We start from the raw sequence: 13,465 nt of genomic DNA, 5'->3' as shown, positions 1-13,465 counted from the left end.
AGGATGAGTACAATGAACCCCTTCATCAACAGGAATAATTCTTTGCCATTAAATACAGTTGCTAGGAAAGATATTTATATAAACATCAAATATAATTATTCACTTCTAAAAAAATTAAGGACAGTGAATTAGTAATTCACTTCTTAAAAAATTAAGGACAGAAATGAAGAAACAGATTAATATAATTTTTTGTATAGTATATATTTTGTATTATAATTTTAATATAAATGTTTGAATATAAATAAGGACAAGTAAATATGGGGAAATTATATTTTCAAAATTTATTACGAACACAAAGTATTAAGTTTTAATATACCAAGATTTTATACAGATTGATACGAAGAAGACAAAAAATAGAATTAAGAAGAAACAGACATACTGAAAAAGAAAACAAATTGGACACCAGAAAGATTTAATGCCTATATTAAAATATGGTCAACCTGGGTGACATTAAAGAGATATGAATCAAAATTACGATGAAATGTATTAACCAGATTAGTAAACATTTTTTAGTTATACCTAGTATCAACAAATGTGCTGGGAAATTTGAACTTCCTACATTCTTATTGGGATATAAATTGGTACAATCTTTTTAGAGAACATTTTGACAATATCTATCATAATTTTAAATGCACATACATCCTTTAGTAGTTCAGATTCTCTCTCCCTTAAGAGAAGCAGAGGAGATAAAACATAATCAGACAGTTTTATCTACAAGTTCTACCAGGCATTCAAAGGAGGTATTCTAATCTTCAAACATTCCAGACAGAAGAAAAATGTCAACACTCTCCTACTTCATTCTATAGAGTTAGATAATCTGGATACCAGAATCAGGTGTAGTGAAGAAACTGTGAAAAAGGAAAATTATAGACCAATTATCACCTAAAATTTCTAAATAAATATTACCAAACCAAATAAGCAGTGTTGGTAGCCTGTATGATAAGATTGGATATATTATCGGGAATACATGGATAATTATTAGACAGTTAACACAAATTTAAGAGGTTGGGGATGCTGTGTGCCTCATAATAGGTACCTAAGGAACATTAAAAATTTTTAGCTTTTGTTCATGATTTAAAAGCTTTTCACTGAATAGGAATAGACTGGTACAACCTTATCCTGATCTTTCCACCTAGGGGTGCAAAATGAGAAACATTCTCCTTGAAGTCAGGAATAGGACATGAGTGCCTATAATCATCCCTTTTACTTAGTGTGGTAGTGGGTGTTTTAATACAGGAAGATAAGCGAATATATGCATATATATATGTATATATTTTGTATGTATAGTTATATGTCTAATTATTGGTAAGGAAGAAATGAAAGTGTTAGTTTTCAAGTGATTGTCTTCATAGAAAATCTAAGAGAAGCTGCAGATAAGATAATAGAACTTAAAAAATATTCCACAGTTACTAGATACAAGATCATTATAATAAAATTTAATTGCATTTTTATACACCTAAAATAAGCAATTATAAGTATAATCTTTCTTTAATATTATCAACAGCTTAAAGGAAAAAGCATAAGATATCTAAGAATGTATTTAACAATGTATAAGACCTTTGTGAAGAAAATTATAAAACTTTCGAAAGAGCTAAAAGAAAACCTAAGAATATGAAGTTATGCCATCTTCATGGATGGAAAGACTCAGTAGGGTAAAGACTGAAATTTTTCCAAATCTGTAAACTCAATACAATACCAATAAAAATCTAAAGCAGGATTTTGTGCAACTTAAACTTCTTCTAAAAATTCATATGGAAGAATAAAAGTCCAAGAATAGCAACATAATTTGAAATGGAATGAGATGTAGAAGCTCAGTCTGGCAGTTACCAAGATTTATTGTATATTATTGTATATTTATTGTATATTATTGGTCCGTGGAGGAGTAGAACATGGGGAAATGGAATTTGATAAAGAGCCTAGGAACATACCCAGGAACAAATGAAAACTTGATACATATGGTATTATATCTTAATTGGGAAACACTGGTTTCTTTAATAAATTGTGTTGAGACAATTAGTCATCCATGTGGATAAAGGTAAAATTGGATTCCTGTCTCAGCTACACGTAAAGATGCATTAAAGACCTAAGCGTGAAAAAAACAAAACTGTGGAATTTTAAAACAAAATGCAGAAGACTGTCTTCATGATTTTGTGTTAAGGAGGGAATCCGAATGGCTAGTACACATAAAAAGATACTTGGTTTCACTATTAATAAAGAAAATACAAATATTAAATTGACAAAGAGCTTCCCATCTCAGGATGACAAACATTGTTGACAAGAATATAGATTAGTAGTAGCAACTCTCATACACTACCAGTGGAGTACAAATGGACATAAGTAATCTGGAAAACTATTTGTTAATATTCAGTAAGTTTTAAAAAGTGGACATATCCAGCAATTTCACTTCTAGACACATTTGTAAAAACGTCAAGAATATACATTATATACAAATATATGTATATGTACATGTATACATGTACAAGAATATGCATTGTTTATGACAGCAAAAATACTGAAGCCATCTAAACATTTGGACTTAAGAATGGAAAACTGTATGCATTATGCAGCAGAATATATTTATTTAAAATAAGTGAATTTAATACTACATGTATAAAAATGGATACATTTCAACATAACATTGAAATAGAAAGCAGGGTATAGAAGGATATATACATATAGTATACCATTTTATATAAAGTTATATGTGAAACAATGCTATGTATTATTTAAGACTATATTCATTTATAGGAAAGGTATAAAATATTCATAGGTAGAGCAAAGTTTGAATTCAGTGCGGTGGTTACTTTTATAGAGTAAGGGGGAGGGAACAGAGGAGAGGAATATGCAGATACATGGAGAGTTTCAGCCTTATCTAATGGTTTATTTCTCTTCAAAAATAGATCTGAATGATATGTGACACAGTGCTAAGATTTGATCAAGCTCTGATAGTCGTACACAAGTGCTTATTATATTTTCTATAATTTCTGTGTGTTTAAAATATTTTGTGAACAATTGTTATTTTTCTCTAAGAATTTTATTTTTATAAAGCTTTTTGTTTTTATTCTTGTTAATTTCAGCATCAGTATCAAGTCCCATTGTTGCAGGTGGTTTGAGAAACATACATGATAATAAAGTTTCTGGTCCGTTGTCTGGCAATTCAGCTAATCATCATGCTGATAATCCTAGACATGGCTCAAGTGACGACTACCTACACATGGTGCACAGGCTAAGTAGTGACGTATGTTATATATTAGTTATCATTAAGGTAATAATATAGTTCTAATACTTGTTTCGTAACCTAGTATTTTGATCCCACAGTTTAATTGATATCTACTGTGTATCAAAGGTTATACTAGGTCTGAGAATCTTGCTATAAACAATGTGATTCCTATACCTACAGAGCTTGGTCTAGAGCAAGGTTGATAAACTGGCCATTAGTTTGACCTACAAACTAAGAATGGCTTTTACATTTTTAAAAAACAACAACAACAAAGCATGTGACAGAAACTGTATGTGGCCCACAACCCTAAAATATTTATCTGTCCCTTTACAAGAAAAGTTTGCCAACCCTTGGCCTAAAAGTTTTGGTTCTTAATGAAATCTAGTTTCATTTTTAAATACTTGTTCACACAAAAATGTTTTTAAAATAATGAACCTTTATTTATTAGTATCAAGCTCTTTTTCCCTGTAAGACTTGTACAAATCTTTATTCCCTGAAATTTAGCATTGCTTTGATGTTTTAAAATATTCCACATACTGGAACTGGTTTTGTGGTATTATCAGATAAGTTATATGTTAATTGGTTTGGCAGTGAGTTATGTGTATATAAGGATAACAGAGATGACTGTGAACTCTGCCCTCAAGACGTTTACAGCCTCGTATGGCCTTCATAGCTCCTCTTGTAGAAAATAGTAAACAAAAATGGAGCCTAGTAGTAATACCAGTTTTCTTATTCATTGCCATGCATAGGCTGTTGATTCTTTTGGATACAGTTTCAATTCTTCTAAGATTTACCATGAGCAGAACAGGAACATACAGAAGAATTATGCTTTTGAATACCAACACTTTACCTGTCAGTAGTTTCTATATTTTATTGATCTGTTTAAGATTTCTCTAAAGCCTCTCCAATCATTTAAGATAGACATTTTATATTCTTTCCAGGATGGAGATTCTTCAACACTGAGGAATGCTGCTGCCTCTTTTCCCTTGAGGTCTCCACAGCCAGTATGCTCCCCTGCTGGAAGTGATGGGACTCCTAAAGGTATTGTTGTAACTAAAGTTTCCTTCAGCAGTTGAGTGAAGAGCTCAAACTTCTTAGTGCAGATACCAAAAGCTACACTTTATTGTTTTTCACTTATTGTAGGAAAGAAACAAACCTGTACTCATCCCTGTAAACTATTGGTAATGTTTTCAAATATATACAGTATTGTTCTCACTGATAAATCCAATGATCTTTTCAGACCACAGCATTTATCAGCTTTCCCTCATCTCCACCTCCCCCAAAAAACTTACTTCATATCAAGTCCACCTGTTTTCTTCATGTTTCTTTCATTGATTTTTTTTTTCTTCATTAGCTCTTCTGTCTGCTCTCTTACTCCTCAAGATTTCTATCATTAGACTTTTTAATCTCCCATTGTACTTTTTCCCTTGGTTATTTCATTCAGTTTTGGTAACAGCATTAATTACTTTTGTGAATAGGATTGCCAAGTCAATGTCTTTGGCTCCAGTCCTGTGTTCTAAGTTGTAATCTTTTGTTTCCAGACAAAATTTCCTCATTTCTAGCTGGTATTTCAAATTCATTTTCAAAGTTATTTTCACTGTTTTCTGCCATTTTATTTCCTTTTAATGCCATCCTAGTCCTGAATCATAAAGTTGTCTCTTACCTCTCATGTAGTCACTTATCAAAATCTGGCCTATTGTATATTCTCTCTCTAAATCTCTTACACATACTTTCATTTCTGGTTATTAAAATCCTGTCTATTTAAGTTCTAAGTTAAATGGGTCACCTTACGTGGACTCTTTTCTTTTAACCATCTCAAGCCATTCATTAGTTTATATTTTTTCTAATAACTTATCCTGTAGTATCTTATGGACATGAATTTTATTTTCTCTTCAAATTCCCAAAGAACCTTGTGTGGACTTTTGCATACACTAGATTCATAAAATTGTGAATTTAAGTCCCAAGTTCAGGCCTTTTGAAAGTACTTAAAATTAAAGTGTGATCATTTGAATTACCAAAGTTATTGGAAGAGAATATTATATTCCATATTAAAGAATTAACTTGTAATTAATTACAATATAGGTGGTTATTAATAATGTTTCTCTATCCATGAGAATTTCTGACGATAGCTATCTAAATCATGGACTGGTGTGCCTCTTATTATAAAGACAATTTTTTCACAGGTTGTGTTCCAACTCTTTGATCAGAGACATTCTTCCCAAGGTGAAAGTTGAACTTTTATGGGCCATTCTTATTCTTTAATTCTGTGAATTTTCAGGGATAAAAATAACTCAGCTTTTGAAAGAGCAGCTTCCAGAATAACTCTATTTGTAGGTTAGGCATCAAAGTTAGGTACATATCTCACAAGTATTGTCAAAGTGAGAAATTATTCAGACTGCCAGGGAGGAGATACAGTGAGATAGCTAGTTGATCTAGATAATCAGCCCATTTTTCCTCAAACTCTTGAGGATAGATAAATAACTTTAGATAGAAAGAAAAAACTTTAGAACACCCTTACAAACACATTATTCATCAGAAACCACTACTTCTGTTCATGAAGTTGTTTTCCACCTAGTTTGGAAGGTTGAATGCATCATCAGTCTAATTTGATATTTTAGGTGAATTGTTGGAATTTTAAGTTCTAAAATATATACAATTTGGGAGCGCCTGGGTGGCTCCATGGGTTAAGTGTCTGACTCTTGATTTCTGCTTTTAGGACATGATCTCATGGTTCGTGAGATCAAGCCCCATGTCAGCTCTGCACTGACAACATGGAGCCTGCTTGGTATTCTCTGTCCCCCTCTCTGCCTTCTCCTGCTTGTGCGCACACTTTCTCTCTCTCAAAATAAATAAAAATAAAATTTAAAAAATAAAATACACATAATGTGACACAAATTTTAAATACAAAGGCAATATGGTATGTTATAATTCAAATGTTAGAAAAATCTGGATTTAAACGTTTCAGGTTTGCTAGCTATGTAACCTTGGGCGAATTTCTTAATCACTATAAGCTTCATGTTCCTTTCTGCAAAATAGTGATAATGCAAATCAAGGTTGTTGTAAATTATTGAAATGAACTGATGTGCAGAGCACCTTGCACAAGCTCTGACACAAAATAAATGGTCCAAAAATATTAGTTTCTTTTCTTTTTAATGTCCCCATAAGCTGTTTAAAAACACTATCTGTTGGTATAACCTCAAACTAACATTTCTAGTAAATTGCTTCAGTTGGATCTTTATCACATTTTAGATATGTTCTCTAAAAAGTTATATTTTTATTTATCACACTTTAAGGTTTTTTTTAATTAATTTTTTTTGAGAGAGAGAGAGAGCGACAGAGCGAACGAGTTGGGGAGGGGCAGAAGAAGGGGGAGAGAATCCCAGGCAGGCTCCACACTCAGCATGGAGCCAAATGCAGGGCTCCATCTCACATTCGTGAGATCATGGCCTGAGCCAAAATCAAGAGTTGTGCGCTTAACCCATGGAGCCAGAGCCACCCAGGTGCCCCTTTGTATATCATACTTTAAATATTAACATTGCTAATTGAAAGGACAGGTTTATGTATCATGGAAAAATCATACATATGTTTAAACCCTGAAACCTTAACTTAAGACAAGTCTAGGTTTAGGTTCTTTCTTTAAAGCACTTTTACCCTGACTGATTTTTATAATTTCCTACGGGTTTTTAAACTTTTTATAGTCTAATGATAAGCAGTGTAACAATCATACTTTTATTTTTGAAGCATATCAATGCATTTTTCCTCATTTAACAGTTTGTTAACAAAGAATTTTTCCATTTGGTTAGCTTATTTTTACCACTTATTTGTATCATAAAACATTTGTTAAATTAATGGGATCTGGGCCAAAGATATTTTATTGAGCCTTGAAATTTGCTGGACTTAAATTTTTTCTAATAGAAGGAGGATTAGCAAGCTGAAGAGAATGTGTGAATGCTATTTAAGTGGAGGGAGAAAGAGAACATCACATAAAGGTATAAATCAGTAATTTACCATCAGTTTGTAAAGGAAGTAAGGATTCTAAAAATTTTCATTTTTCCCACTTTCTTTTTCTTACACCAGTAAGTATTCATGTGAGTGTAGTTTCTAGGATTAATTTGTTATTTTGTAATTTAATAGATTTATTCTTACTTTAGATTTGTTAGTTTTCCTAAATATTAAGTGAAAGAATAGGAAATATTTGCCCAAAATATTTGTGTTGTATCATCTTTAGAAACAATGAACTCCTTTGCTATTTTCAAACAAAGTATTTATATTTTATAAGAACAAAAATAGAAATAACATAATGCTGGTCTGGCAGATGGAATACTCATACTTCAGTTAAACCTGGATCATCTACCAGCAAGCTCAAAGATTATGGGACAAGTCTTTAGGCTTTCTTTTCATATTTTGTAAATGAGTTGCTGAGATTAGATAATTCCTTAATATTTTTTCTAGCATTACTGTATTGTCACATATTTAGTATTTCTATCAGTGTACGAACACATAAAACTAGCACAATTGTTCATTCCTGTTGAATTGCTTTTCTAGGATCAAGACCACCTTTAATCCTTCAGTCTCAGCCTCTACCTTGTTCATCACCTCGAGATGTTCCACCAGACATCTTGCTAGATTCTCCAGAAAGAAAGCAAAAGAAGCAAAAGAAAATGAAATTAGGCAAGGACGAAAAAGACCAGAGTGAGAAAGCTGCAATGTATGATATCATTAGTTCTCCATCCAAGGACTCTACTAAACTTACATTAAGACTTTCTCGTGTAAGGTCTTCAGACATGGACCAGCAAGAGGATATGCTTTCTGGTATGGAAAATAGCAATGTTTCAGAAAATGATATTCCTTTTAATGTGCAGTACCCAGGACAGACTTCAAAAACACCCATTACTCCACAGGATGTAAACCGCCCACTAAATGCTGCTCAGTGTTTGTCGCAGCAAGAACAAACAGCATTCCTTCCAGCAAATCAAGTGCCTGTTTTACAACAGAACACTTCAGTTGCTACAAAACAGCCCCAGACTTCTGTGGTACAGAATCAGCAGCAGGTATCACAACAGGGACCTATATATGACGAAGTGGAATTGGATGCATTGGCTGAAATTGAACGAATAGAGAGAGAATCAGCTATTGAAAGGGAGCGCTTTTCAAAAGAAGTTCAAGACAAAGGTAAAATAATCTCATTACTCCCACATCATACTCTGGGCAAATATGTAATTATAATGTAAAAAAGGTTTTTTTTTAGGTACTCTTTTTTTTTATTATATTTTATAATTCTTTATGTCTCTCAATTATGTTTTTATTACTAATGCTCACACCTCAGAAGTTAAATTCGTAATTTCATTTTTTATCTGGAACAACTGTCTGAGATTTGGTAATTCTGTATCACAGGTCTATCACCTATTATGTACCAAGTGATATTATCTGTGATTGTCTACTAAATTGCACATTAGTGTTTCTATCATCTGTATTTTCCATAAGTTATGTTAGTTTTGCATCTTCACCTTTTTTTCTGTCAAAACGAGGGTAACTGCTATAAAACTATTTTGAATCAGTACATTTAAGAAAAGTTTGTGTGTATGTTTGTTCAGTTAATAATCCTGTTTCAAATTAGTTAATTCAGTCAATAATCAGTTTCAAATCCTACTGTCTTTTAATATAGTTTGGGGGATTTTTGTTGTTGTAAAAAATTATGGGAAAGAATTTTAAATTTATATTAAGTAGCAAATCTTAAGGATCAAGGATCTTTTCTTGGTGATTAGAGTTAAGTGTTCCCTTTTGTCTGAGTAGTATATTAGGATGGAGTTTCAAGACACCTGTTCATTGAATTTATGGACTTTTTTTGTGCTTATAAAAATTATAATTAAATAAAAGAAAGTCCCTATTAAATTATTGATTATTTGGTGAACTCTATGTATAAAACTCTTAAAATTTTTGAGAGACTGATGAATCATTAATTGAAATTAGTAATGTAATTTATGGATTTGGTGTTATTTACAAATTCATATACATGTTTGACTACCCAAACCAAAGCATACTATATGATTCAATTTTCTAGTTAAATATTCTAGATTGACATATAGTTCTCATATTTTCTTTTTGATAATTATAAAACAAAACTTCTTCGTGTTGGTTAGAACTCTTCTTTATATATGATCTTGTTCATTATATGACAGGATCATTTCTAGATAATTATGTTTCTACGCTAAGAAACATGCTGAAGATTTTTATTGTATTTCCTGTCTCTCATGATGGCTCTTTTTAACATTATTGAAAAAATAGACCTTATTTAGTAATTGTTGTTCTATGATGCTTTCTAAGTGCCTGAATCACAGATTGGTGCAAGTAAAGAGATTGGTGGAAGTCTTTATTTTTTTGGCTAGGGCACTGGAATTTTTTTTTAACTGCTAAACTGTTGATGTTAAGGATGAAATGAAGTGTTGCTTATTCTTCTGGTTTAGTAATGTGTGGTTCAGGAAATAGTAACCATATGGGTTCCAAAATGTATCTCCTCTTCTAACCTCTTATAAAAGTATATGCATGTCAAGTAAAGACAGCAGTATTATTTATCTTCTGTTGGTAATATTAATCCCAAATTCCTGAATCCTATGACAGTTTTATAAGAAACAAAATTGTAATTTCTTGACTGAGAAATACTAGTTGCCTTGAGAACTGAATTTTTGTATGACATTTTAATCTGTGTTTTGGGAAATTATGTTCTTAAAAAGGTGCTTAATTTTTTAAGTGATTTTTTTAAATAGTTGGTAGGAACGAAAACATAGGAAATGGTGAACTTGTTTTTTCTTTCCTGAACTTTTATTGTATCACATTTGTTGAAGCCTAAGTTTTTACTTTCAAAAACCAAGTGAAAATAAGGATAATAAATAAGGCTAACTGCTTAATTGCAAACTTATTTTAGACTGGTAACTTTTTTTAGGGAGAATAAAACAAATTCAGCAAACAGCATCCTGTTCTTTCAGAAACTTATAATATATATTTTACTTTTAATTATCTAATCAGTTTTCTCCATAATCTGTGATAGTGTGGCTCTAACAAAGATAAATTGAAAAGTTGAGTGAACAGAGCTGATTTACAATTTTGAACTTTGTAAGTTGACTTACAGAAGTATCTGGTGCTATAAGGATTAAAGGATAAATGTTCATTGGAACTACTCGGTCTTTAGTTTGATATAGATGATTTAGTATGTGTATTTTTCCAAATTGGTTATACTGATTTTGCCGACCTCGTATTCGTACTGTCATTCTGACTTGTTTCCTGAAAGCCATGTTCCCATTATTTCATGGCTTTATTTGCACACCTTTGGAATTTAGGTGCCACCAAACACCTGTGATTTGAATCCTGTCATTTTATATTCAGTTTCTACATTGTGTGATGGGACAGTGTTTAATGTATAAGCAGTTATCTTGAAAATTTGGGAAGATTAAAGGTCTGGTGTATTGCTCTAAGATCATAGGTAAGATCGTAAATAAAAGCAACATTGTCTGAAGTGGTAGTAGTTTTATAGTCAGGCCTTGAGAAGTGAAATATTTCCTTGAAATGAATTTATTACTAGTTACCACTGCGTTTTAGGGTTAAACTGCGAAACTGATAATTACCTTGCATTCTAAGGTATGGCACTGAGAACTTTTTTATAACCATTGTATTGGTGGTGGTATGGAATACACAACACGACTTGTTTTACTGAGAGCACTGTTCTGGGGTCTGAGCTTGTTTCCATTTTATTCATTTGTTATGAGAGAAGCATTCCTTTCAATAGATCAGAAATGGAAAAACTATACCTTGTCAATAAGATTAGAAAGTTTAACACACATGGTTGTTTGATAATTATGGAACTCAAGAATAAGGATAGAATAATTTTAAGAAATACTTTACCTAAGCTGTGGCAGACCTAATGGACCTCTGTTCCACGTACAGAGGACACTTTTCTGGCTGCTAGGTATTGATGTCCTGTGGCCTTTTCTCCCTTCTTTGGATAGTTTTATATACACTGATAGGTTAATTCTCTGTAACCTAATATTTTATAATATTCTCAAAGGACCTTTTTGTTCCATCTTTTGCTCATATTTCCAATGTCTATAATTACATAAATTAATTTTAAAAGGCTATTCATCTTTGCTTCTGGGATGATCTATCATAGACATTAATATCTCCTTCGTGTGCTGAAAATTCCTGCTTTCTTTTTTCAAAGAGAGGGTTTCTTTGTTCATCTTTGCCTATTTCATCTTTTCCCAAGGTCCACTTTCCATGTTAGCAAGTATGAGGAATGGCCTAGCCTAGCTACTAATGTTTTTTAGAATGTTACAATATTCTTACACTATAACCCTTATAAAAAGTAAATTACCTACTCTTATTTGGAATAAGAGAGGAGACAGGAACAGGACAGTTAGTCACTTAGTTTATACTGCATTTTAGGGATGGGATGTTTTCATTTTTCATAATTGGCTACCATGTGTATAACTGCTGTTTTAAGTGTTTTCAGTTATCACTTGTAGATTTAAGCAAGTGTTATAGTTTGTTTCTTACAAGCATAATCAAGTTCAGAATTTCTCTAATGGCTAGATCTTATTTTCATTTCACATCAGCATCTAGATGACAAGTATTGTTGGTTTTGAAGATATTGTATCTTTTTGTATGCATTTTCTTCAGGACTCTGTGCATTCTGATAGCTAAACTTATGGTACCCAGTGCTGAAGAGGGCTTAAAGACAATCAGCGTCCTAAATATTGAAATTATTCTTCATAGAGATGGCTTTCCATCATTAGGTGAAGGTTATGATGTAATGAAGACTGATAACAAAAGTGGATAGACAAAAGTGACATGCAGATTCAGAGCCACTTTACAGGAATAAGTTCATGGTGGAACTGAATCAGATCAAGTGAATCAAACCTGCGTGCTCTTAACATATTCAAGAATCCTTGCAGCAGTAATGGAATTTTTCCCGGTTTTACAGAAGAGGTGAAGTACTTTTCAATAGTTGAAAAATTAAAACTTTGTACTTAGCAATATATTGTGCATAATAGAAAAAATTACAACATCTTTCCCAATCTTAATATATTACTCACGTGCAAATGCTTTCATACATTTTTATTATAACCATAGCATCTATAGTTTAAGATAAATAAGTCAAACATGACAATTCCTTTGAAATTAAATTATGCCCAATTTTAATTTTACTGATAAATTACAAATTGAAATGAGGTTAATGATCTATAAACTCGTTTAAGTATTTTGTAATCCTTTAAAATTTAGCCTTCAAGATATTTTAATGTTAATGTTCAGAAGAAAGACTGATTGCTCATATTAATAAAAGGACAAACCACAGATTTCTTAAGAGAAATTCTCAGATGCCTGAGATCTGTGATGTCATTACAGTACTTAAGTATCCTTAGGTTACCATTTTAATAACTTTCACAAGCATGTTTCATTGAAAAATATGTTAAAAATCTTCAACTAGATTATACTATTTAAATTTCTAGATTCTTGTCCTAAAGATTTAAGGGTATAGGTTGTAAGGCATCCCATTTATGAGGTAGTAATTATTTGGTATGCCCTATGGTAAGATATAAAGATTATTTTGTGTGGCAGAACATTACAAAATAAAATTATGGAAATATAAATTTAGTATTCTGAGTGCTTTCTTCTTAAGTACTGATGCAGAAAGTTTCATATAAGTTCTTGCCAGGGTAGTTTTTACTGGGGAAAATAGATGATAATATACTTTATTATTATTATATAGTTATTTTACAAATGGAGCTTATGTGATGGTAGACTTGACTTCTGAACAAGCAGCAGAATGACTTGTACAAAAATTACTAGCAAATATTTGAAGTAAATTTTAGTAAAATATTTTACTAGATTTTAAGCTGGAATGAACTGCCGCTTCTCACTTTGAAAACAAAATGACAGAACTTTGGTGTATAAAAGCAACATTACCACTATTATTTTTTTTTTTCCACAACTTGGTTTTCTAGCAATAAGGGATTGTGTTTTAGTGGTCAGTTTGTCTTTTAACCTTGTTTTCCTTCAATGGTTTTATATCACATTGATGAATATCATAAGAGAAATCTAGAGGTTCTCTTACAAAGATGAGTTAAAATGACCTTTAAAACATAGCTAGGTAATTCAGCAAGTAAATATTAAAGCAGACAAAACCTTAAGGTACTATAATATAACTATTTCCAAGAACTAACTAGAGATTCAATTTATAGAAAATGACCTAGC

At 31.7% G+C, this 13,465-nt stretch overlaps 1 protein-coding gene across 4 annotated transcripts in view; it reads left to right on the top strand.

The window, feature by feature from the left end:
• The window catches only part of NIPBL (NIPBL cohesin loading factor), a 202,867-nt gene that overhangs the window by 98,578 nt on the left and 90,824 nt on the right, over positions 1–13,465 (top strand). For all 4 annotated transcript variants that reach the window (XM_030331112.2, XM_030331102.2, XM_030331128.2 and 1 more), the window contains exons 7-9: positions 3,078–3,238; positions 4,162–4,261; positions 7,766–8,392. In XM_030331112.2, coding sequence (XP_030186972.1) covers positions 3,078–3,238; positions 4,162–4,261; positions 7,766–8,392 — 888 coding nt within the window. The remainder of the gene's footprint in view (positions 1–3,077; positions 3,239–4,161; positions 4,262–7,765; positions 8,393–13,465) is intronic.

Source organism: Lynx canadensis, chromosome A1, assembly GCF_007474595.2.
Source record: "Lynx canadensis isolate LIC74 chromosome A1, mLynCan4.pri.v2, whole genome shotgun sequence".
Lineage (NCBI taxonomy): Eukaryota > Metazoa > Chordata > Mammalia > Carnivora > Felidae > Lynx > Lynx canadensis.
Note: the sequence above shows the minus strand (reverse complement) of the source record. Positions and strands in the feature narration are given on the sequence as shown.